Source organism: Xiphophorus hellerii, chromosome 3 (genome assembly GCF_003331165.1).
Source record: "Xiphophorus hellerii strain 12219 chromosome 3, Xiphophorus_hellerii-4.1, whole genome shotgun sequence".
Lineage (NCBI taxonomy): Eukaryota > Metazoa > Chordata > Actinopteri > Cyprinodontiformes > Poeciliidae > Xiphophorus > Xiphophorus hellerii.
This window is the reverse complement of record NC_045674.1, coordinates 6,680,593-6,706,915: the sequence shown is the minus strand read 5'-3', so window position 1 is coordinate 6,706,915 and position 26,323 is coordinate 6,680,593. Positions and strand designations below refer to the sequence as shown.

The 26,323-nt window shown below is 35.8% G+C and overlaps 1 protein-coding gene across 1 annotated transcript; it reads left to right on the top strand.

Moving 5' to 3' along the window:
- The first annotated feature begins 1,506 nt into the window (after positions 1 to 1,506).
- Positions 1,507 to 25,117, top strand: LOC116716964 (retinoic acid receptor beta-like). The gene is made up of 8 exons (XM_032557995.1): positions 1,507 to 2,750; positions 10,053 to 10,213; positions 11,388 to 11,529; positions 15,831 to 15,997; positions 21,486 to 21,662; positions 22,471 to 22,675; positions 22,747 to 22,905; positions 24,741 to 25,117. The coding sequence occupies exons 1-8, from the start codon at positions 2,558 to 2,560 to the stop codon at positions 24,899 to 24,901; spliced, it is 1,365 nt and encodes a 454-aa protein (XP_032413886.1). The 5' UTR covers positions 1,507 to 2,557; the 3' UTR covers positions 24,902 to 25,117.
- The last annotated feature ends 1,206 nt before the right edge of the window (positions 25,118 to 26,323 follow it).

The window sequence follows — 26,323 nt, the reverse complement described above, 5'->3', positions numbered from 1 at the left end:
TTATTTCCAGTTAAGAAGGAAAAAAGCTTAAATTAATTTAAAACAGAGGAGATGTCCTTCCCCCACCCGCAGAGCCATCTTGCTGCTGACCTACTTTGTCTTCTGCTAGATTTAATTATGATCTCTCAGACTGAAAATATTTCTCACTTAAAGTCAAGGATCAAGAATTCAGAAAGACAGAAATGAAGAAAAACTGGGCCTGAACTGCATCGATTTTTGTAAAAAAGGCCACAGCAACTTGGTTCTAATCACAAAATGTCAATACAGGAAACAGAGTCACCAGCTTTACTTTAGTACTTTCTTTTTAAAACCCAGTTTTAAGGGTAAGACTCTAATTTATTTTTATTTAAGGGTAAAACTCTAAAACCCACCAATACAAAAAGACTTATAACTTCAGAGGTAGTACGTTGAATGTCTTTACAGCAAAATAATCCTCCATTTAGCTGATATTCTGTAAAGAATAAATTTTTTATCTTTTGTATTTCAAAAATAATCTCTCTATACGTTTTACCCTTTACTCTAAAATCTGGAGAAAAACCAGACACAGATTAACTGCTATGAACTACACAGAAATGTTTTAATAAGAATTTGAGCTAAAATGGACACTAGATTATATGCTAATTTCTTACATGTGATCAAATTAAGTTTGTCAGACTTAATTTATTTACACCTGTTTAAGGACTTAATAATCTTTATGTATTCACATGGATAAACTTAATTTGATTACTTGTAAAAAATTAACACATTTTTTACAGTTTAATCATCAGTTTTCTTTTTTCAGTGTAATCTATGGTATCCTGTTTTATTTAATATCAAACTTTTATGGTAATTTTAGATTTAGAAGCTCTGTAACTTTATTTTCTTGTAAAAATGCAGTGACCGCCCCTTTAAGAAACACTGAATGTAAACAACCCTAACACAACTGCATAATTATATTGTATTTTGCCAATAAAGAAATTTTAAAGTCAACTACATAAAATATAATATTTACTTACATTTTTATAGGAAACCACAGAAGAAGAAAAAGGTTCTGCCCAGAATTTGTAGCGAGAGCAAGTAGCAAGAACAGAACGCCATGTTTTTTTTTAGCATTGATGCTAACCCAACCGGTGGCTAATTACCGTTGCTAACGGCTAGCAACCGTTGCTAACGGCTAAATAACTAATTAAATAACTAATTTAATGCACAATTATAAAGCGTTTTTGCAAAGTGTTCTATTCATATTTATGCTAAGCTAACTGTAAGCATCTATTTCAAGCAGGATGTTAATAACACCAAGAGTTAGCCATTTTTAAGGGAGTTTGCAGCATATCCTAAAGCAATTTAAGATTTTATGAACGTGTACTTTCTTCTGTTTATGCTAAATACTTTCAAATAGAAGACCAAAGAAGAATAAAACAGTTGATTTTAAAGTAAAGTATCATTTAAATCAGACATTATACACAGAAAACTTTTAAATATGGTCAACATATCTTTAATATAAAATTATAAAATGTATCAACGTCTTTTTTGGTTTTGTCATTTCCAAAGTGTTTATTGACAAGGAAAGTAAAGATACAATATTTGATTAAAAACTCCACTGTAACATTGATAGTTTAAGTTTTTCTGGAAGTTGATTTCGCACACAGTCCTTACATCTTATTTAAGAACCCTCTGCACAATCAAATCACAAATTTAAACTGAATAAAGCTTGTAGCATTTCATTTGGCAGATATATAACCTAAAACACTCCTTTTAATTGTCCCTTGTTTTTGTTTAAGATGTGAAACAAAGCCAACAGATGGATTTTATGATGATTTAAAATATTTTTTCTCTAAAGGACTTATATTTGTTTGTTTATTAACAAAACGAATCAAAATATGCTTCAATAAACTTCATTTGAGCTCAAATAATCCTGCCTTTGACAGCTGCATTATGGGTAATGTAGGCATCTGGTTTTCCCTCGATTATCTTGTTGTTGTGGGTCTAAAACAATTCAGAGACGAATGTTTTTTAAATATATTCGACGTAAATGGGGGGTTTTGATGTTTTCCCACACTGCACTGGTTTGTGGAGGTTTGGTACTGGTTTCCAGAGCCGGTGATGATGTCACACCGAGGCTGGGTCATGTGAAGGGCAGCAGCGGAGGAGGTTCACGGAGAGTTCAGCCGCATACATTAGGTAATAGCGTCGCACGCCGTGACATAACTAGTGCGAAGCAGGTTGAGTTGAGACATTTATCAATAAAAAGAAAAAGCGGAGATAAGATTAAAAAGTCGTTCGGTAAACTTTGTTATGCAAAACAACCAGCAGACCTGGATGCGCGGAAGCTCCCCCACTCCAGTGCCCACGCTGCGCGCCAATACGCACAGTTTATGAGGAAATTAAAGGTCTGTTCCGGCGCGCACACGCCCCTCATAGTGCGATGCTCCTGCTGCATGGTCTGCGCCTCAACGCCCGGCTGTAAACCACAAACCTGCGGAGAGCCAACTGAAAGTCGTCACCAACAGGAAGGACTCTGTTTTCTCCCTCTTCTTCATGAGGAGAGCATCTTCTCCAGCAGGACTCCGCTAAGGTCATGTTTGACTTCATGGAATTTCAGGTTTTCGGTCCGGGAGAAATCATGGACTTCTACTCGACTTCCAGCCCCGGCTGCGCGCTGCAGGACCTGGATCTGGACCTGGACCCGGATCGGGACCAAGACCGGGATCTGGCAGCTTTCTTCCCGGAGCTGATCGAGTCGGACTGGCCGGAGCATCGGTGCTCGCAGTGTAGGTCTAAACACACAAAAAAACGAGTAATAAAATAATTTATGTGTTTTTCTGATGCATATATATTAGAAAATCTGTGCTGCTTCTTTGCAGTACTGTTTATTCTTTCCATGCATCAGATTGCGCTGAAAGGGCCTGCATGTCATTACAAATAATAATAATAATAATAATAATAATAATGATTTGTAAAAAAAAAAAAAAAAACTGTATGAGAGTAAAGGGTAATAAAGTAAAATGTGGCGTGTTGATTTATTTTTTTGATTGAAAAATTATTTTTTGACAATATATTTGGGTAAAAATGGAAAAAAAGTGGATATTATGGTTGCACAGGGCTTCTCTTTGTGGGTTGATATTTTATTTGCATGCCAAATTTACAGCAGTTGTTGTTTTTTAATATTAATTTCCCCTTTATTTTTACAAAAATAGTCAAAAATTACGTTGTGAATAGGGCTTTTTGTATAAAACAATAATTTTACATGCAGTAATTATAAAAACAGATGAGGCAAACAATACCAATTTTATTAATTATTATATATCTTTGTAAAGCTTCTCTTATATGCAAGTTATTGCCTAAGGCAGTTCATAGTCTGTTAATTTAAAACAAAATGATATAATCTGATCCTATTTTACAAAATTGTCACAAAAAAAGTTTGAAATTGTGAAATTTTATTCAAAAATGCAGCAAAACACATCTAAACACATAAAGCCAGTAAGAAAAATTGTTTTAAAAGTTCAACCAATCATAAAAAGACATGTATTCTGCCCAACTGGCTAGCATAAAAATATTTTAGTAGTGTAGGAGTTTAAGATGTTTAATTTAATTTCGTTTTTATAAGTGAATGAGTGAAGCTTTGTGTGTGTTTTTAGTGAATTTGTCTTATAAACTCAAAGAAAACTAAATCTTCCTAGATTATCATCTGTTAGAATCAGTTAATTTTTATTGTACACTGGAGTAGTGATGAGCAAATGTTATGTAATAATACAAACTGGGCTGCAACTAACGATTGTTTTTGTTATCAATTAATCTGTTGATCTAGCGATTAATCGGATTTAAAATGGCACATTCTGCAGATTTTTCTTTATACATTATTAGAAACATACTTAAAGTTGCAAATGAACAAATAATTTCTTTTATAAAATAAGAAAACAGGATTTCCTTAGTGAATGTTTGATCGTTTGTAGCAAAGGATGCATCTGCAGCAAAAAAATATACAGTGTATGGTTGATCTGTTTATATTTTCTTTTCAATTAACCAATTAATAATTCAACTGCAGTTCTGAATTTTGCAGAATTTGATCCAGGTGAAGCTACTTGAGGAGTTCTGGTTAGAAGATTTTTACAGAAAAACTTACTATCTGTATGATAAATGAAAAAATTAAATATATATTTTGTTTTGTTCAGTTTTGTTATTTATTCCTTCAGAAAACCTCTTTTTTAGTCTATATATTCCAGTTACTGACTAACCGATTGCTAAATTAGCAGACGATTATTTCAGTAATCGATTAATCGTGATTAATTTGATTAATCGATTCAGCCTTAGCGTGTAATAAACCACTGAGTGGGTGTTGTGGGATAAATTAGCGTTCAGAAGTATTACTGCAGCAGCTTTAAAGGCCAGTCCGGACCCAGAGTGAGGTTTTACCCGCCGTCCGGTCGTTATCTGGCCACTGTGAGGCCTGTCAGCAGAGAGCAGAGTGTGAACGCGGAGCAGCGCGGGTCCGTGTGGTGGTCTGCGTTTGGGACGGGGCAGAGCCGGTCAGCCGGGGGTCACCAGCGGGTTCACGGGACGGTCACTGGCTCAGGAGGTGAGAGGAGAGACAGACTGCTTTCCAGTGAAGGTGGAAGTGGAGAACCAGTTCAGCACCAGTTCAGAAAGCATCAACTGTGCAGATCCCAACTGGGAGTAAAATCCAAATGTGTGACACAGTTACTGTCTGGTTTCATAAATCAGGAAGTAAAGATCTACTGAGCTTTAAATGGTACAAAAATTAACTTTTAGAAATGCCTGATTTATTTTAAGTCACCTTCAAAAATACTGTAAAAAAAATAACTGAACATTTTTTTATATTTCCAATGATTACTGCCGATTTTTACATTTCACTCTATTTTACAATTTTTTATATTTTTTTTTTACCAAAATATTTAATTCAGATTTCCCATTTTGAAAAAACAGTCATGTACCAGTTTGAACGAGACTCTCTTATAGTTACTGCAGGACAGTAATTATTCTCTCTCATATTTTACATCATTTTAGATATATTTTAAATTTAGATTTATTATTTTTACTTTTAATGTTGAGTAAAAAAATCACAGCTTTCTTTGAATCCTAGTCAGAATGATCAATAAAAAAATACACACGTCAATAAAACACTCTTTACATAAAAAACAGGTTTAAATGTTGAAATCATATCTTTAGATTTAGATTAAATATTTCAACAGGAAATGTAGGATAAATAGTTTATATAAATAAATGAACTTGATTTGATTTGATTAACAGTTTAATGACTGAGATCAGGGAGTATTTTATTAAATATTATACTATAGATCCATTTTCTTATTATTCTATTATAAAAGATGTATTACTTCAACAACTAATATTTATTTCTTTATTTTACGATAGTGTATAACACAAATATTATATCTTTCCATTTGATTTATGGTTATTACCACAGATTTTGTTCAAAGTTTATCATTTTAAATGCCAAATTATGTTTTTAAATTGCAATAGTATTGGAATTAAATTTAACATAATTTATTTATTAGTAAGCAGGTCTAAACACTAAAACAGTTGTATTTTGGTTTTGAGGTTATTTAGCATAAAATTGATGTAAAACATTTTTAAAAAACTTCAGATCTTCTCACTGTAGAAGCTATAATCAGTTTTGTTTGAGTTAGTTGCTACAGATTTAATTATTCCACGTCTACACAGGGTTTCCTCTAAAAACCTGCACAGCCTGGTGGTTGGGCATCCAGCAGCCGCCCTGCTTATGAGTTAAAACATGTTTAAACAGGAAATTTTAAAATATCACCTGATAATTACATGTTATTGGACGATTAATGCTTGAACATTGGCTCATAGGTCTTAAAAATGCAAACGTAAAAAAAACTAAAAATAAATCAGCAATGCTAAGCCTGGTGGGGCACAAGTAAAACCTGGTGGCCTGCCAGGCTTATAATACTCTGGGGGTAATCCTGCTACAAATTCAGTTAATAATGTGACTCTTAAAGTGAGTAAACTTAAAGATAAATCACAAAATCTGATATATAAAAGACAATAATCAGTGAGACTGATCATAAAGTAAGACTTTATGTTTGAGGTAAACAAAAAAAGATTTTTGTCAGCATATTGTATGTATGTAGCTCTGTAAATACACTGCAAAAACACAAACTCTTACCAGTCTTTGCTTAGTTTCTAGTGCAAATACTTCAGTTCACTTCAAATAAGGCAAAACTAAATTACAAGTAACTTTTCAGCAACACATAGCAGCTTGTTTTAAGTCAATAATACTTTAATATCGATGAAAAAGTTCTGGCTCCACTGCATATTGTTTATAATATGGGAGGGAAAAATGTTTTGTCATAAATAAAATAATCTGATAATGGAACTAGAACGTTTTCATCAATATCAAGGAAACGAACGTAAAACTATCTCCTATTTCTTTCTGTTACTTCAAGCATGTTGACATATTTGCACTAAAAACTCGACCAAAATCACTTGGTTGGATTTTGTGTTTTTGAAGTTTCAGTTTCGCCTTTGAACAAAATCCCAGAGATTATTTACCAAAGTTCACGCAGCAGCACCTAATCCAAGCGTGGGGTGATTGTTTACCTCCCTCCGCTGATCAAATCCCTCCCACGCTGCCTTCATCCTCGTCCTCCTCATCAGTCAGCGCGGCCCGTGGCGTGCTCCGGTATTGTTCTGCGTTGGGGAAACCGTCGGCCCGATGGGGGTTTCCTCATCTGACCCGCCGACTGCAGGTTCAGTTAGAGGCCGCGGGTTGAAGGGGACGGAGATGAGCCATTTTTCTCATTTCAGAAGAGCTTTTCTTAGTTTTCTGTTGAGGAACGCAGCAGAGAAGGTGATCAGAAACGCAGGGGACGGGTCAACCCAGACGAGCCCGGCTGGAGGAGATCGCTTCAGAAAAATCAGGAGGGAGGAGAGTTTTGATTGAACGATGCGAGTGAAGACGACTGCACTGCAAAAACACAAAATCCTACCGAGTATTTTTGAGCAAATATGTTAGTTCACTTAAAATAAGAAGATTAACTTACAAGTTACTTTTCAGGAAGACATAGGACCTTTTTTTAAAGTAAATAATTAATATTAAAAATTGCTAGTTTCACTTATAACATGGGAAAAATGCAATGTTATAATTGATGATGATTATTATTTATTTCACAGACATTTCACCAACAAAACATAATGATAAAGACTTTCATTTTTCTAAGAGTGAGTACAAAACCTTGCTACCAAATATACATACTCAAGTACATGTAAATACACCACATGTTCAGTGACTGTGATATATATATATATATATATGTATACTGTATATATCCTGAACCAGATGACATAATCTGCCAGTCAAACTAGTAAATTTTTATCTATACTAACAAATTAGTTAAAACAAGCTCCTATCTTCCTGAAAAGTTACTTGTTAATTAGTTTTGGTGTCCTGAGATATTTGCACTGGATCAGTAAGTTAAACTCATTTTCATTTTGGGTCATATCAGAATCTGAATGCTCTTAAAGGGCCGGTTGTTCCAGGACGTATCGATAAAACCCATTAAAATTAATAAGCTAATTAATACTGTCCCTCCAGGATTTTGTGATTGTTTTTGTGACTTTTTGTAATCAAAATCACACATTTTGTGATGCTAATTTAGAAATATCTGTAAGGAATGTTTATATTTGCGCTAATGTATGATATCAAATGTGACTTTATTTCTCGCCGTATCGATCACAGACTATAACTTAAAATCAAGTAAACCTGAAGCAGCAGTCCGTTGTTCTTGACCAATTTGGATAAAGATTTGCAGTAAAATAACAAGATGTGGGTATCTGTTGATTTTGTGTGAATTTTGAGGATTTGTTGAAGTAATTTGGAGTCTAGAGGGTCACATAAAAAGCTGTGGCGGGCCAGAACTGGCAGTGTATTTATTTATACACTTATTTCAAGTGTATAAATAAATGATTATTTTTTTCATTAAATAATCATTTACTTGCTACAAATTTACCTGCAGGTTAGTTTTATCTAATTTAATTTGCACTAAGATATGTGCACTAAAAAGTAAACCAAGGTACTTTGTAAGATTTTGTGTTTTTGCAGTGATTAATGTTCAGCTTGACCTCAGATTCATTCACCTTCACAATATTTGGTCAGCTGGGATTCAGTCCAAATTAAAAGCAATCATGGAAATCATGTAAAGTTTTCTTCCTGTTTTTAGTTTTTAAGCTCACGACTCATTGTCCTACACTGCAAAAAAATCTATATCTTCAGTATTTTTGTCAAGATTCTCATGTAAACATCTCAGGACATTTGAAATAAGACAAAAACTAACTTACAAATAACTTTCCAACAAGATAGGAGCTGAATTAATGTCAATAATTCCTTCATATTCATGAATATTGGTAGATTATTTCACTTATAACATCACAAAAATGCCTTGTTTAAGTAAAATAATCCACCACTGGAACCAGTACTTTCTCATCAATAGTAAGGGATTATTTCATCATTCTGTATGTTGCTGAAACGTTTTTTTCTTTCTTATTTCAAGTGTATAAAGATATTTTCACTAAAAAATAAACCAGAAATACTTGGTAAGGGTTTGTGTTTTTGCAGTGTAGCTGCAGTTATGCTGAATGTTTGTTTTTTTATTGGCTCACAGCTGCTGCTTTGTGACTCTTTAAGTGGATCATTTATGGTGACAGAGTCCTCACTCTGCTAGATTTTTCAAAGTCCCACTTTATAGTTTTATCTCGCTTTGTACGCCAGACAAATAGCTCCACATTTAACGAGTTCAAGCTGCCTGAGAGGCTTAGTGGGGGCAGGAATGTCTTCTTCTGTCGCTGCGTCAGGATCAGAGATAAAGACTGATGAGATTAGTGCAGATTATAATCCTCCAGCCATGATAGGTAAACAAACTGGAATGTGTCTTTATTTTGTTTAGAGTACAAAAGACAGAAGCAGTGTGTCTGAAAATAAGCGCCCCCCCATGAACTGGAGACTACCAGTTAACAATATTAGTAAATTAATTGATAATTATTTCAATAATTGATTAATCACGATTAATCATTACAGCCCCAAATAGAAGAATAGAATAAAAATATCCTTTATTGTCCCACAGTGGGAAATTTCTGTGCAAATAATCTCACACAATTTAACAGAATAAATAATAAAAATATTTCACAGTAAGGGCAAAAATTCAACATAAATACCAAGTAATTATAAAAACTAGTTCAGACCAGTCCAGAAAAAAGTGCAACTGAGCTGATTAATTAAAAAAATACTAATTATTTACAATTAATGACAGTAAAAAACTGTGCAGCAGGAAAGTTGTACAGATACCAGCGTGGATGTGAAACATAGTGTCTGAAAATAACTCCTAAAAACAAAGAGTCGCTATGTATGTAACCAGGATGAATCAATTTATCAATTATTGAAATAACCGTTAACTAATAAAAAAGCAATTTGCTGAGAGAACAACACATTCAGAGCAGCGATTAAGTCAAATCTGTACAAAAAATATATACATTTTACATTTAAGATAAAAAAAACAACATTTTTTGTAAATATGTTTAACCCATATCTCCTAAAGTGACGTAGTTTTAGCTTCATCTGATTCCGATTCGGTAAAACAAATTTCCTCCGATTAATTGTCAAAATATTTGATTAATCGATTACTAAAATAATCATTAGTTGTTTTCCTATGTAATACCACTGCGCAACATCCTACCAGAAATCTTTCTAAAGTAAATCCTAAAGGTCCTGGTGAACTTTGACCTCAGGTATTGTCTCCCTGCTGAAAGATTCTTAGCTTATCTTTGTTTTTCCTCCTGTGTGAATCACTCTGGATCAACATTATTGGCTTTTTCTTCTTTTGCTCTTTCCTTTGGTTTGTTATTTTGTTTGTATTTCCTTTTAATTCCTGTAAAGCACTTTGCTTTTCCTTGTTGCTGAAAATGTGCTGTATAAATAAAATTACCTTTACCTCTGTGTTTTTATAGAAACATGCTGTGTGTGTAAGGTTTGTTCTGCTGAGGCTCCCGGTCTGTAAGGTGTTACTCTGTGTGTTTCACAGCAGTGGAAAGCCAGAGCTCCAGCTCCAGCTCCAGTTTGGATGACCTGTTTGCCAGTCCGCCTTCCCCTCCTCCGCCTCCGCGCACCTACAAGCCCTGCTTTGTGTGTCAGGATAAATCATCAGGGTACCACTATGGAGTCAGCGCCTGCGAGGGCTGCAAGGTAGAACTTTGTTCATTCATTCAACAACTTCGCTTTAACAAGAGTATCATTTGGATGTGGTCCAGTCAAAGCACAGACCTGCATCTGGTTGAAAATCTGCAGGATGATCTGTGGACCGGAGGCACTAATGTCCAGACAGATCTGGAGTGTTTTTCCAAAAGTTTGCTAATTTTGTCAATTTCAACCCCGAAAGATTTCAGTTCAGCTGCACAAGTTGCAGGTCACACTGAAGGTGAAACTGAGAGGCTTCGGCCTCATTCTTATGCAAAATTCACATTTTGCACATTTTTATTCTTCCATTTGGATCTAAACTGCTTCTAAAAACAAATCAAGCACTTAAAACAACACTCAGCTGTTTTCTGGCAATAAGTTAAGTTTTTTTTTTAGATTGTTGATTCTATGTTGCAATTGCACAAAAATCCGTGAGGGACGACGGAGTCCCAGCTCGAAATTCTGTGAAAGATGTGTACGGAGCCTCGTGCCTGAAGACCATTGAAATGCTGTTTACATCGTTTTAAACTGCGTGAGTGGGAATAAAAATACCAATAGGTATTTCCTTCCATATGACACAGTGGGAGTGTAACAGGTAAACCTTTTATGGATGCAAAAGCAAGAACCCCCCACTTGATGACTTTGTGTTTCTCTGTTTGATATGATGTAAAGCACTTTGAAATGCCTTGCTGCTGAAATGTGCTATACAAATAAACTTTGATTGATTGATTGTACAATGGCTACTGGAGAAGACAAATGTTTTGTGTTGGCTTGTCATTCAGAAACCACTCGCTCCATTCTTGTTGGTTGTACAGGAGGCTCCACTTCTGCTTTTCAAAGATGCATGTTCAGGGGCTAACAGCAACTTATTTGGATTTAAAGTGACAAGAGCCCCTAAAACAGTTCGTTCTGAAAAGATCTCAAAAAATGAGGACCAAACAGACTAAAATCTCATTATATAAAATTGATTTTGTGCAAAAAAAGTAATGAACATATTTTGTACACCTCATAGAGCTATCCTAACCTGTTCAATGCAGCATAACAGGTCACCTTTAAACCACCTGCCATAAGGTGTGTGGACTTTTTGTTCCACTGTAAATTAAACCTTTAAGCATTTGAAGTTCCCACAAGATTACAACAGGTATTTCCTTTGACTGGGATAATCTGTTGTGTGTCTCTGCAGGGTTTCTTCCGCCGCAGCGTGCAGAAAAACATGGTGTACACCTGCCACCGTGACAGAAACTGCATCATCAACAAGATCACCAGGAACCGCTGCCAGTACTGCCGCCTGCAGAAGTGCTTCGCCGTGGGAATGTCCAAAGAGTGTAAGTGTTGGTTTTACTCTGATTCAGCAGAAAGCCCCATCAGAGACTCACTGGGGAAAAATAACCTGCAATTCAGGTGTTAAAATCATGATTTGAAGAATAAATGTACATTATAATATATTCCTCTCATTCCTTTCATGACAGGTACACTTAAGGCTGATAAAAAATACTTTATTGGATTAAACTAAATGTTTTTTTAACATCCAAACTGCAGCCAATCAATCAACAACTCAAGGTGATGCAGGCAGAGAGCAGCTAAAAAAAGCCCTGAAATTTTGAGATTAATCTAAAAAAATGTTTAGGGTGTTAGGACTTTCGAAACTCAGAACTTTCCATTATTTTCTAGAAGATTTCAGAGATTAATTTCATAATTTCAGAGTTTTTTCCACCAAATATTTGACTTCACAAACTCAGAAATGTTTCAGTTTTTTCTACAAAATTTCTGATATTAAAACAATAACATTTCTTATTTTGAAAAGTGAAATATTTACTAGAAAAAACTCTAAAATTTTGTTTCTTTTTTTTCTAGAAAATTTCAGAGATTTATTTCTAGCAAAGTTTTGACTTTTCAAAATAAGAAATTTTGTTGGCTTTTCAGAAAATTTCTAGAAAAAACAACAACAAAATTTCAGTTTTTCCTACCAAATATTTGGCTTTTTAAACTCATATATTTAATTGTTTTTTTCTAGAATTTTTTTAGCTTAATCTTGACTTTTCAAACTCTGAAATTTTGTTGGTTTTTCTAAAAAATTTCAGAGATTAATCTCAAAATTCGTACGTCTTGCAAATGTTACATTTTGTAGATCAAAAATTTCCTTGATTTTTCTAGAAAATGTCTTTTGGCAGAAATTTTAAATATGATTCATTTCTAACTTCTAACACAACAATAAAGACATTTTCTACTAGAAAATTTCTGAGAATAATTTTACAATTTCTGAGTCTTTTCTAGCAAATCTTCAGGTTTTGGAGGTCAGAAATTTCCTTTGTTTTTCTAGAACATTTTAGTTTTCTGGCAGAAATTTTAATTATGATTTATTTCTCATTTTTAACACAACAATATATTAACACCATATGTAGGTAATTCAAGTAATGACATGAAACAGTAATTTAAATTATAAACATGAAAAAATAAATGCAAAACAAAAGCCAAAGCAAACATTTCCAAAGCTTTCATAAATTTAATCCTAACAGTGGTCCTAATCTTCCATCGTAAATGTTAAACATACTTAAAATTTAAACGTTAAGAAACAGAGAGTCGTTATTAATAGCTCCATTTACTGAGCAAACACCCATTATAAAGATCAACAAGCATCTGTTTTCAAAGGATATTTTCCTTTTTTTTAAAACCACTCAGAGCTCATTCACGTTCTTCAGCCTGAAGCTTCGGTGCATCCAGCCAAAGGAGTTCGTCCTTTCAGCTCCAACTGTTGTATAATCTGAACAGTCCACTGAGCAAAGAACCGAACGTCTCCTCTGTCTGAAACACTCTGCCTGGGTACAAATGATCAAGCATTCAGCCGAGTGGCCCATTTACGGCGTCGCATTCAGGACAGGAAGGAGTTTTTGCCCTGAGTCTCGCCTTTCAGGCTGCATCCAGGCTCTCCTGTCCTGTATTGGCTGAGGTTATCAGAGCTGAAAGCAGCGCGGCATAAAGTGCTGCAGACACCATTCAGAACTGAACACGACTTACTTTGTACCGTCAATCTAGAGTTAGGATAAAAATATTAACACACCTGGTACATTTAGACTCAACATTATTTTTGTTTAACCGAGGATTTCATTTGACTTTGAAAACAAATAATCAATCTATTATCATCTGCATTGCTCAAGATCACCTATTATGCTGCCTTGAACAGGGAAGAATATTTGCAAGAATGAACTCTGAAATTTTGAGATTAATCTAAGAAACTTTGAAAAAAAATTCTCAAAATTTCAGAGTTTGAAAAGTTTAATATTTGCTAGAAAAAACTGACATTTTGAGATTAATTTTAAAAAATTTATAGAAAAACAACATTTCTAACTTTGAAAAGTTTAATATTTGCCAGAAAAAAATGAAATTTTGTTGATTTTTTTTTGTAGAAAATTTCTAAAATTAATCAAAAAATTTCTGAACTTGAAAAGTTAATATCTGCTAGAAAAACTAAAATTATGAGATTATTCTCAGAATTTTATCTTTTAAAAAAAACTATAAAATTTCAGAGTTTGAAAAGTCGAATATTTGCTTGAAAAACGTCAGAAATGTTTAGATTAAATACAAAAACATGCACCAAGTAAGTCTGAGCAGCGCTGCAGCGAACAACTGAAACGCGGAGCTGTGCGAAACGGTGACCTCGATAACTGAGAATGTGTTACACGACACGGGGAGGCTGCAGGACGGAGGATCCACCCAGTTTCATTTTCTCATTGTTACTCACCCACATTCAGACGCAAACACATTACATAAGCACATCACATGTATGAGACAGTTGTACGCCATGTAACTGCTCCCAGGCCGCTCAGTAAGTGTGTAATACGATCGCTGTCTGTTTACCAAATGACTGCTGGATGTAGGGCATCCAGAGAGGAGGAGGAGGAGGAAGAGGAGGAGGAGGAGGAGGAGGAAGAGGAGGAGGAGGAGCCGCTGGCGGTTGGAGGGAGGGAGGAAGGTAGAGGCTGAGCTGTTGCGTAATCCTGAGCTTCCCTGACATGTGCGTAGCTGCCTGAGCCAAATCAGCGCGGCGACCCAAAACGTGTCGACGCCAAAGCGATTATGAAAGACTAACCTGCATATTTACCTGCAAGCTGCTTTCACTGACGCAGACGAGAGTTGGACAAAATAAAAACAAAGCTGAAGGACTAGTTTTAAAAAACATTTCTAGTATTTAGTAGAAACGTTTTTAAAAATACATTTATTATTAAATAAATTATAAATTATTTATTTACTTATGCTTCTTTTTAGAACGTTTATAATCTGTCTAATTTTAATCTCTGTTTTTTTTTTTCTTGTATTTTGTTTCTTTGAGTTGCCTCTGGCTGAAAGGTGTTATTTAAATAAAGTTGTGTGTAAGGTAATTTTATTTAAATATCACATTTTCAGCAACAAGGTATTTCAAAGTGCTTTGCGTGAATTACAAGAAATACAAACAAAACAAAAAACTGAAGAAAAACAAAACAACAAAAGTAATTTCTAGGAGTTTATCTAGATAAACTGATAGGAGTTTCTGTGGATCCTCAGCTTGTTCTAACAGGTTTTATTTATAGTGAACTCTTTAAACAGGATTTGAAAGAATGGTTCTGTTGTGCATGGCTTCTCACTTTTCTAGTGGCTGGAAATAGTTCAGTGTAATTTATTCCTGGGTGATTTGTCACGAAGCTGAAATGAGGCTTGATTAATAATCTGAAAATGCAGCTAGGACGTTGCTGCAGTGGGCCATTTGTACAAAAAGTGTGGTTATTAATAGATGAACATTTTGTTAAGTACCTGCATCTTTCCAATGTCAGAAGATTTTAATATTCTGGGAATAACTTTGCAATGATTAAAAATAAATAAAAATATCTACATCTGCACTCACCACCTGTGCTGGGGGGCAAAATGTGAACCATTTTTAAACCCATTATTCAAAATTTGCATTTTGAGTCCTTTTATTTTTCCTTTTGGGTATTAAATGCTTATAAAAGCAGCCCACGTACTTAAAAAACACCCAGACATTTTTGGCAATAAGTTAATGTTTCTTGGTGTCTGTAAAATGAGCCCTTTCAAAAGTTAAGACACAGTCAAGAGGCACAGCACTGTTGCCTAGCAACCACAGCCAAACCCAGTAAACTAGCATCCCACGCTGCGCTCCAGCACGTTTGGTCAGCTAGTTTTATCGCTTTAGAATGACTGCAGTTGTTGACTTACATTCCAGAAACCACTTTTTTTATTCTTGTTGGTTGTGCAGGAGGCTCAACTAATGCTTTTCAAAGATGTGCGATTGTATAATTGCAATTTTGTTTTCAGCAATTTTCACATGCAAGCGTAAGCGTTGAGTGGAGGGCGCGACCAGTAGCAGATTATTTGGATTTAAAGTGACAAGACGCCCTAAAACATCTCATTGTTATGAAGGACCTCAACTGACCAAGCAGAAATCTAAATATCTAAGGAATGAATGAATATGTTTAACACCTGTCCTAACAGGTTCAAGGAAGCATAATAGATTTTGTCAGAGGCCTCACAAAATCAGTCCAGGTACCACAAATGGCCCCCAAGCCACACTTTGAACAACCCTGAATGCTGTATTCTGGAAACTTAAAAAAGAAATATTTTCATTCCTCTTTCCCAGCGGTGAGAAATGACAGAAACAGGCGGAGAGGTAAGAAGGAAGCGGTGAAGATGACCGTCATGGAGACGTACGAGCTGACGGCCGAGCTCGGCCTGATCGTGGAGAAGATCTGCAGGGCGCATCGAGAGACCTTCCCCTCCCTCTGCCAGCTGGGGAAATACACCACAGTGAGTCCAAAACAAAAAACATTAATTCTGTTGGGATAGACAGAATTACACAAACAGAGAAATCAAATCAGTTCCTCCATGTCCAGCTGTTTTTATCCATTATGACTCCATTGTGAGTCTTGTGTCCTGAACTGTTCATAATTTATTGACTTAAAGAGTAGAAGATAGTAGACTCAACTCAAATGTTTTACAGTGTATAATTAGACATAGAAGCAGTATTTCTTTGTACAAAAAAACCAGACTGAGGTAAAAATGTAAACAACAGGATGGCTTTAAGCATATAAAATATCCAGAGAAGCAGCTAAAACACCGAGGGCTGTGAGCCGTCGACCTTTGAGCATGTAGAGCTTTTCCTGTTCGGGATTATTGTGGTTGGACGTCGGGGCGTCTGCTGTGATCCGCTGCAGGGAGGGATTTAAGATAATCGGCATTTAAAGCTCTGCAGATCTGGTCGTTATTTGGAGAGCCTCTCGTTTCTGAAAGGTCAGAGCTCAGCGGAAGAGTGACCGAACAAATGCCTGCTCCTGTCACTTTCTGTCCGAATCACTGCTGCAGCGAGGAAACGCAGCACAACACAGCTGCAAGAAGGAAAACGTTTTATTTCATTTCCACCCATTCTGCGTCTTTGGAGGGTGTGATTCTGATGAGGTTTGGACGTCTCCACCTAATGTTGACGATGGGGATGGGTTTTGATCGTCTCTGAGCAGAACAAAGGTCTCACAAATTGAACGTCCGTTGTCCAGATAATGGCGCCAGTCCCTCTGATGGCCCTGATTGGCTGGTCATTAGCCCCCGCTGAGCCGATGACGCTGCTGGTTCACGTCTCCAGATGAAACCGTCAGATCAGTGAAGTCGACGGATTCCGACTCCAACAATGAAAAATCGACCAAGTATTTTTGGTCGAGTTTCTTGGTACATTAGATTTAAGACAAAACTAAATTACAGGTAACTTTTCAGTGATATATAAGCGCTTCCTTAATATTGATGAAAAAGTACTTACAACAGGGAAAAAAGTCTTTTTAGAAGATAAATAATCTTCAAATGGAACTATTACTTTTAAAAATCAAAATTAAGGAATTATTTACTTAAAACAAGCTTCTCTGTGTTGCTGAAACGTTACCTGTAAGTAGATTTAGTGTTATTTCAAGCGTACTAAGATATTTGTACTAGAAACTAAACCAAAACTACTTGGTAAGATTTTGTGTTTTTGCAGCGAAGGAAATGTCTCTCGTTTGTTAATTAGTCTTCAAATTCGGCAAACAGGCGTAGAATTGTGTGCAATAATTGTTATGTAATTAAAGTATTGTTTTAGTTGTACTTAAATTAAAGATAAATGGTTAGTATTACATTACATACAACTACAAAAGCAGTTGTTGAGTTATAATTACCACAACAAAATAAAATCTACTTTAAATCTGTCTTAAAAAGTAAGTACACCCTTTGACTCAGTTGTAAAAGCTGCCTTTAGCAGCAGCATCTCCAAAATTATTTTCCGTTTGATTTTTTTCTGTCAGGCCTCATCAGCAAAGAGTCAAACATCTAAAGAGACAAATACATTTTTATGTATTTTGTCTTCTCATCCACATGAAAACGGTTTAATATTACCAAAAATGATCATTTATAAATTTGAGAAAACTCCACTGACTCTCTGTGTTTGCGTGTGTAAACGGTGCATTACAGTCAATATATCCACATGTTTGCCTCGACACGATTCCCAACATAAACCAACATTATGTTGGTTTATACACTAATTAAAAGCTATTTAAAAGTAGCTAAAACCTACTTTTAAGCAAATATACAAGCACATCTTTCCTTTTTCATTCAACCACTAAGAAGAAAATAAATACCAACAAGCATCTTTAAATAAGTAAAGTTTCAACAAACGATGATTTTTGTATTGATTACATCAAATACGAGACGTTTCATGCAACAAATCAGGAGCATCCACCTCTTACAGGAAGACAACAGGTTTCTGTAATAATGACTCACTAATTAAAGGGATGCGTGTTGTTCTGGAGTGTCCTTTACAAAAACACTGTTCTGTTACATAACTGTGGTTCAGTGAGTCACTGGGAGTGATCGACGCTAAAAATAGGAAATGGGATGGGAATAAAACGCTGCTGGACTCAAACAATGCTTCCTGTTCTGTCCTGTCACTTTAAAAATAAAAGATAATGTTCCGCATTACTTGTTAAATTAGTTTATGAAGCTGCATAAACCAGACTGAATCATTTTTACAGTGCTTTAATATTTACTTATTTTTAATTTTAGTAGTTTTCTGTCTGCTCTTTTAAAATCTATCCTTAATTTTAAGGACAGATTTTAACACGTTTAAAGGTCTGTTGCAGTTTTTTTTAGTCCAACTCTCTTGTAGTGCAGTTTTTTTCTCATGACCTTGTTTATCTGCACTTTCTGAAACAACACGCATCATGCCACAGAAATTATTTTGTTGTTACATCATTTTGGATAATAACTGAGTGTTCTGACCGCCCTGTAATGATCCAGGACATTTTTGAGACTGGGAGCTACTTCACGGATACAGAGCAACACGAAGGGCTACTTGTTTGATACAGACGTAAATATTTCTTGGCTCAGCCTTTATAACAATAATTCATATATGTAAACATGATTCCATGCTGCCTGATCATATTAATGTTAGGGACTACTCACAATAGTTATCAATCAGGACAGCTATGGTTAATTGGTTTTATGTGAACAGAAGTTCTTAGTTCAGAGTTTTAAGTTGGTGAGGTGGGAAACGCCAAAGCCTAAATCTGATTGGTCAGTTTGCTTTTGTTTGTTTCACGGGTTGCCGTTTTTCTGTAAGCTAAACATGAATGAGTGGAGTTTGAACCTCCCGTAGTTCTAAGAGCCCGCCTGAGCTTTTTACAGTGTGCGGTTCTGGCGGGTCGCCGGTTCTTTAGGCTCTTCTTTCTCAGGGATGAGCAAAGCAGACGGTGCTCATTTCAAAAACAAATTAGAAAAATTTGTTTTTGTAGACTTTTAATATTTTCATGACTGCAGTGGACTTGGTTATATTGAAGACCAAAACTGCAATATTTATTACATTTTCAGTTGCTGTGGTTCGCTTTCACACCGCACTGTATCAAATGACACGGACACTTTGAAAAACCTGTTCCCCTCCTCGCCTGTGGTGGCGCTGCACTAAAATCCACAGAAGGAAAAAACAAGAAAACAAAAAAACACTGAGCTCAAGTTCCTTCTTCACAAAATGTGAACAAAAATGGATTGGTGTTAGATTTGATCAGTTGTAATAATTTTTGCTATTTCTCCAGTTAGCGATAGACTCTCATGTTTGTGTTGGTTGTATCTACCCAGAAAGCACTGCACTGTAGTCCACTTCCTGCTTGAGTTTGCTTTCTTGGTCTGCACCACAGATCGATTATGCATTCACACCTCCACAAATCAACTGGACTTTCTAGGCAAACAAACCGGAGTTCAATTAAAGCGGATTAAACGAGGCTGGTGTGAATGCATCCTAAATTTAGCTAAAGGAACTAAACAACCCTCCACTGTGGAGGACATGTTCTTGGTTATGGATGCAACCAGAAATTATAACTTTTAGGAGTTTTTCCACAGGTTCCTGTGCAAAATCTTCTTTTATTATCTACAACAATGTTTTCAAAGTAGCTAGGTGGAGGCTAAGCTAGCTATCTTTCTTCATTATCCATCTTTATAGAACAGACTCACCAGATTCTAGAACATTTTGTGTTTCTTTTGTAATAAAGGATTCCGTTGCACAATCTGTAAACAGAAATAAAGTTAAATTTAACATTGTTAGCTTTCAGAGTAAAACTATTTGTACATATGTAGAAATTAATTTTATTTCATAGCAGCAGGGGCAAAAGTGTCATTTTGAATGGAAAAAGTTGCTGACCCCTGCCCTGTGTGCTTGTAGCAAATTTTAAACGTGATCTTTTGCTTTCTTTACGCTACTGAATTTGTCTGTGTCGTATTTGTACGTCATATTTGTGGACTGCGTGATTAATAGCGTCAAATCATTCGAGTAGAGATTAAATTTTTTTAAAAAGACAACAATCTAATCTAAAACTACAGAAGAAAGTTTAAGTTGTATTGTTGTCTTTAGAGCTGGGGTTGATTTTGAACGTGTCTTTTTTTTATATATTAGCAGAATATGAATTAATACAAGCAGGAACAAATTTGCCTCGTCATCCATTGTAAACTATTTTTGTGTGATTAGTTCAGTCACACACACCCATGAGTATTAGGAAAGCCTGACAGGTTACAGTACAGTCATCACTGTTACATAAGTTACTCTGGTATATCCTGGAACATAATAATGCTCCACATACTTGTGGTTTGTTTTTCTGTGTCAAAGGGAACATTACTAGGCTACCGAATGCCTGGGAATCTTTTAGAAATGCCACTTCCTGGTCTGGAATCTCAATGGAATTCCTTTCATGTGTGAGAATTTTACTTCTTTATTTATTTTTTACCAAAGTAAGCTTTTTTATAGACAAAATAAAATTCTGCTTGTAGTGAGACATCTTACTGTGTATCTGCTACATCAGATTAATTTACAATATGGATTGCCTATTTTCTGAGTTTCTCTATTTTCTGTTTGATTTTGCCTGGTAGCTGAAATAAACAAACAATATGAATTAGAAGATGTACTTGATTTACAAGTTAATGCTAATTTGAACTTATCTTCAACTGAAAAATAACAGAAGGCTAGCCAATTAGCATCAAACAAACACTGTTACGAAGGTAATGCCAGCTTATAATAGAGCAGAAATTAAAAACATTAAATAAACAAGTGACAAAGCTAAAATTAGCGCCGAAATTTACACATCAAAGCATTGGTTAACGATCGTTAACGAACTGTTAACTAACTGCCCTAACGGTTCGACGTATTCCTGAAGACCCCTTAGCTGCCTAACAAGGTGCCTGATGTAAAACACTAAGTTCAGCATTGAAGAAAAACAAGCCGCATTAAGACATTTATAAGACTCCAGTCACCCTGGGTTCTGTAAAATTTCCCTCCAAGCAGTCGTACTTTCGTCACTATTTTAAAGTGATCTTGATAAACATTTCTCTGAAGTTATAATATTGTTTTTCTTTGTATTTTGGCTGCTTAACATCAGGTGGTAGAGCTTTTCTACCCATGTTTAAGTAAAAGTTCAATGAATAACAAAAAAGCAAAATACAATCCTTCAGTGACACAGGCTTACTATTGATCAGCATTTTTTTAAAGATTACAAGAACATTTGACTGTGTTATAAAAAAAAATCTAAAGAAATAAGTAAGAAAAAGTTATAAAGCATTCATAAACCAAAACAACTTTTTCCAACTTGTTACTTTTTACTTAGAATGATGATGCAGGAGGTGTATATCATCAGTTTTTTTAAAATCCCAGTAATAATTATACCCTGAATTTGTTTTTGATAATTTTAAACTCCTCATGTATCCATTGAAGACTGAAGACACTGTTTACTCTTTCACACAGAACTCCAGTTCAGACCACCGGATCCAGTTGGACCTCGGGTTGTGGGACAAGTTCAGCGAGCTTGCCACCAAGTGCATCATCAAGGTGGTGGAGTTCGCCAAGAGAGTCCCAGGCTTCACAGGCCTGACCATCGCCGACCAGATCACTCTGCTGAAAGCCGCCTGCCTTGACATCCTGGTAACCAGATCTGTTTTTATCTGCTTCACACTGAGGGCATTTATTCACCTTCATGTTTAACTGTCATTATCTACGTTTGAAAATGGACCAAAATTACCAAAAATACCAGTAACCGGTCAATATGGCATATTGAACAAACACGCATAACGACAGCTGCTCATGATTTCTTTCTGATTCTCTGAATAAAACTTAGATTTATAGCATGTAAATATGAATAATAAAAGATATATGTCATAATTTTTAGTTTTCACTTGTGCTTTGGCTTAGAACGATTACATTTAATTTTACATCAGAAAAGGAGGAAGGAAAGAAGGAAGAAAGGAAGGAGAAAAGGAATGGAGGAAGGAAGCAGATAAGGAGGGGAAAAAAGGAGAAAAGGAAGAGAGGAAAAAGGCAAAGAAAGAAGGCAGGAAGGAACCAAGAAAGGCAGGAAGAAAGAGAAAAACAAGGGAGGAAAAAAAGAGCAAAGGAAGGAGAAAAAGAAAGAATGAAAGAGACAAGGAAGGAAAAATGGGAAAGAGGATAAAGGAAATGAAAGATAAAGAAAAGGAAGGAAAGAAGGAGACAAGGGAAAAAAGGAGAAAGGAAAGAAGAAATGAAGGCAAAAGGGAAAGAATGGAATAAAAGAGGAAGAAAGGAATGAAAAAGGAGGAGAAAAAGAAGGAAGGAAGTAGAAAAAGAAGTAGGGGAGGAAGGATGGAAATGAAAGAGGGAAGGAAAGAATAAGAGAAGGAGGAGGAAATGAATGAATAAAATAAATCGTTCTAACTTTGTGTGAGCAGTGATATTTTCTCTCTTCTTGTCTCAGATCCTCAGGATTTGCACTCGCTACACTCCGGACCAGGACACCATGACGTTCTCCGACGGCCTGACTTTGACCCGCACTCAGATCCACAACGCCGGCTTTGGGCCGCTCACCGACCAGGTCTTCACGTTTGCCGGTCAGCTGCTTCCTCTGGAGATGGACGAGACGGAGAGCGGGCTGCTCAGCGCCATCTGCCTCGTCTCCGGAGGTACCGGCCCGCCTCACACGTGAGTTACGCTTCGCCGCCGCCTGAAGTAACCGCGTCTCTGTGGCAAACAGATCGCCAGGACCTGGAGGAGCCGTCAAAGGTGGAGGTGCTGCAGGAGCCGCTGCTGGAGGCGCTGAAGATCTACTCGCGGCGGCGCCGACCCAGCATGCCCCTGATGTTCCCCAAAGCCCTGATGAAGATCACCGACCTGCGCAGCATCAGCGCTAAAGGTGAGAACAACCAAAACGTTTAATTAAATCAAGAATCTTACCCTCGTTTTCTGTAACAAATGTTACATTTACTCAGATACATTTACTTGAGTAACTTTTTTTTAAAATTACTTTTAGAAGTATTTTTACTACACTGTATTTTTTTTTTTACTTGAGTGATTTTATTATGAAGTATCGCTACTTGTACTTGTTTTCCAAAACAAAAAAGAAGTTGCAGAACTAGAAAGTTTGTACAAAAGTCTCATATATACAGTATATATATATATATATATATATATATATATATATATATATATATATATATATATATATATATATATACAGGGGTTGGACAACCCCTGTATATATACAGTATATAGCTACAACTTGTTATCCCTATTTTTATTCTAATAGGGACACCTACTGTCAAAAAGGTGAACTGCAATAAGAGCAGAGTTGGGTAGTAACTCAACTATTCAACTCAATTAACTTTGAAAAAGTTATTTTTAGGAGTATTGTTACTATGCAGTACTTTTTACTTTTACTTTAGTAATTTTATTGTGCAGTATTTCTACTCTTACTTGAGTTAAATTTCTGGATTTTGTACCCACTGAATGAAAAACAATCCAAAGATCCTCCAGACACACACCTGCAGTTTTTTAAAGTTTCATCAGCTTTTTAGTGAAAGAAAATTATTAGGAAATATTTTCTTTGGCCTGATTTAATTATTTTCTAATTATGTTAATTCTATGAATCATTTTGGTCTTTAAAATTACCAAAGTGTTCACTTTATATTTTGGTCCAGCTGATGATATAATTTTTAGATATTAAATGATTGATAATTATAATACTTTTTGACTTTTAGATTTGTTTAAGTAGTGCTACTCTTACGTGAGTACATGTTTTCTGTACTCTACCCTCTGAATGAGGGTGAATAGCAGCTTTGCGATGTTGACAACCTCATGTGGTAAAAATCCTGACAACTCTTTTTGAATGCAGAACTTTCCTTAATTTAATACTAGGGTGCTAGTAGCCTTGTTAGCTAGCTAGCTAGCTACTGGTAGCCTCAACTGCCAGTGCGACTAAAACTTTTGCCTGACAGAAAAATCCAGAGAAATAACAATAAATAAAAATAAACTACATACAATACAAGATTTTACTGTGACTAACACATTTAAGGCCAACTTACATTTTTAAAAATAAATCTTTGATATGTTAAGGTCTTAATTTTACATGCCTCAATACAAGGCATTTAAGGAAGCACGGATACGCTGATGTTGATATTTGTTCTTTTTTTTTTTTAGCCTACCGTATTTTCCGGACTATAGAGCGCACCTCACTATAAGCTGCATCTACAAAGTTTGTTTTTTGTTTTTTTTTAACTGGAAACGTACATATATAAGCCGCTGGTATCTCCAACCTTTCTCGGTTTTTCACTTAATAAAGCTGCTGGATATATTAAGGACGCAGCCCTGCGTCTCCAACGCCGAACCATGGATTCGTTCATGCTGAGCTTAATACGTGCAGCGGCTCTGTTTCTCTCCTGCACTACCAGATCGATAGCCTTCAACTTAAAAGCTGCATCATATGAACTTCTTTGTGTGGTTTCCATGATGAGAGGGTATAAGTTTGAAAACATTTCTCAGTCGTGTCTGCCAATAGCACTTTCTTCTTTGTTTTCCAATGTTTCCCTTCCTGCTAAAGAGCCCCCTGGCGGTTGAAGAAAAGTCCATAGAAAAGCCGCACCGGGCTATAAGCCACATGGTTCAAAGCGTGGGAAAAAAAGTAACAGCTTATAGTCCTAAAAATACCGTAACTTTCAGGTGTATTGAAACGCGTTGTGTGCGTTCCTGCAGGAGCAGAGCGCGTTGTGACACTGAAGATGGAGATCCCCGGCTCCATGCCTCCTTTGATCGAGGAGATGATGGAGGATCTGCAGAACCTGGAGAGCAGCCAGCACTCACACAGCCTCTCCTCTCACTCTCAGCACACACACTGCGCCGGCCTTGCAGTCTGAAGACGCCGCAGAACTTTTTCTTCCTCCCCAGAGAGAGATTACTAACGATGTAACAGTGCAGATGCAGTCCAGAAGGTCACTAGTCTCTTACCTCCGTAAAACGTTCGGGAATATTTCAGAGTTAGATCTGCAGACATGACAAATGAGATTCAGCTTTCACACTAACAACATGGTAGTTGCTGTGAAATGAAATCCTGCTTCGATGGAAGGAAAAAGTAGAGTGATGCAGTAACGTTGTAGTCTCTCTTTCTGTTTTCCTGCAACGTTGTGGCAGGCACCTCATAACCTCTGAGAATCACTCTCAGCTTTTGTTTACCATATCTGGGTCTTACTGTATTTATATTCGCATGATGAGTTATTAATTTTTACCTCATTGAATAACGCTGTCAGTATTCAGTAGAAAGAGAGAGCACATGTGGAAAGGATCTGTTAAAGCTTTTTATTTTATTAAACAGGGAAACAAGTAAAGGGGAAAAAGGTCAAACATTTAACTGGTTCCCAGATTGATGTAGGGGTCTTGACGGAGGAAAGAGGAGATTTATGCCATCCAAATAGTGGAATTGTTTAACTGCCATGTTTTTGTGATGAAACAAAAATAAATCCTGCAAAAACACAAAATCTTAAATATTTTTGTCATGTTCCCAGTGCAACTATATTAATACATTTGAAATCAGGCAAATCTAACTTATAAGTAACTTCTCAGCAAAATATAGGAGCATTTTAAGTCAATAATTCCTTAATATTGATGGAAAAATACTAGATTATTTCATTTACAAGGCAGGAAAAGTGTTTTGTTAAATAATCTGCTATATTAATTTCCTTAATATCAAAAGATTTCTTGCAGAAAAGTTACTTTCCAGTTAGTTTTGTCTTATTTAAAGTGTGCTAAGATATTTACACAAGGAACTAGATAAAAATATGTGGTAACATTTTGTATTTTTGCAGTAAAGATAATTTCAAAACTTTAGAGCCAAAAGTTGCAATAACTTGTCTGTGTGTTCACATTCTCTAACTAAGAATCAAGTGAATCCCATTTTATTATAATTTCCACATTCAGTTGGACCACAGCTGGGGATCACACAGTTTTTTATGTCAGATTTAGTTATGGACTTTGACTAGGCCATCCCAAAACATTGATTTTCCTCTTCAGAAGATATTATTTGGTTGGATGTATCCTCTTCATCTTCAGCTGTTTCAACAAATACCTGAAGTTTATTGGGTTTAAACTCACTAATGTTGAAACCATTCATGCCTTCATTCAGTTTAACAAAAAGCTCATGTTCCATAGGGGTAAAAATAAGTACCACCATGTTTCACTGTGGGTCTGGTGTTCTTTGGTGATGTGCAGTGTTGTTTCTGTGTGAGACATTTTTAGAGTTATGGCACAGAAGTTAACGTTTTATTTTCCTTCATACTTTCTTC

Excerpts from the sequence above, each read along its gene's own strand:
- LOC116716964 (XM_032557995.1), top strand. The coding sequence starts at position 2,558 with ATGTTTGACTTCATGGAATTTCAGGTTTTCGGTCCGGGAGAAATCATG. Across the intron at positions 2,751-10,052 it reads GGAGCATCGGTGCTCGCAGT|CAGTGGAAAGCCAGAGCTCC; the intron begins GTAGGTCTAAAC and ends TGTGTTTCACAG. Across the intron at positions 11,530-15,830 it reads CGTGGGAATGTCCAAAGAGT|CGGTGAGAAATGACAGAAAC; the intron begins GTAAGTGTTGGT and ends CCTCTTTCCCAG.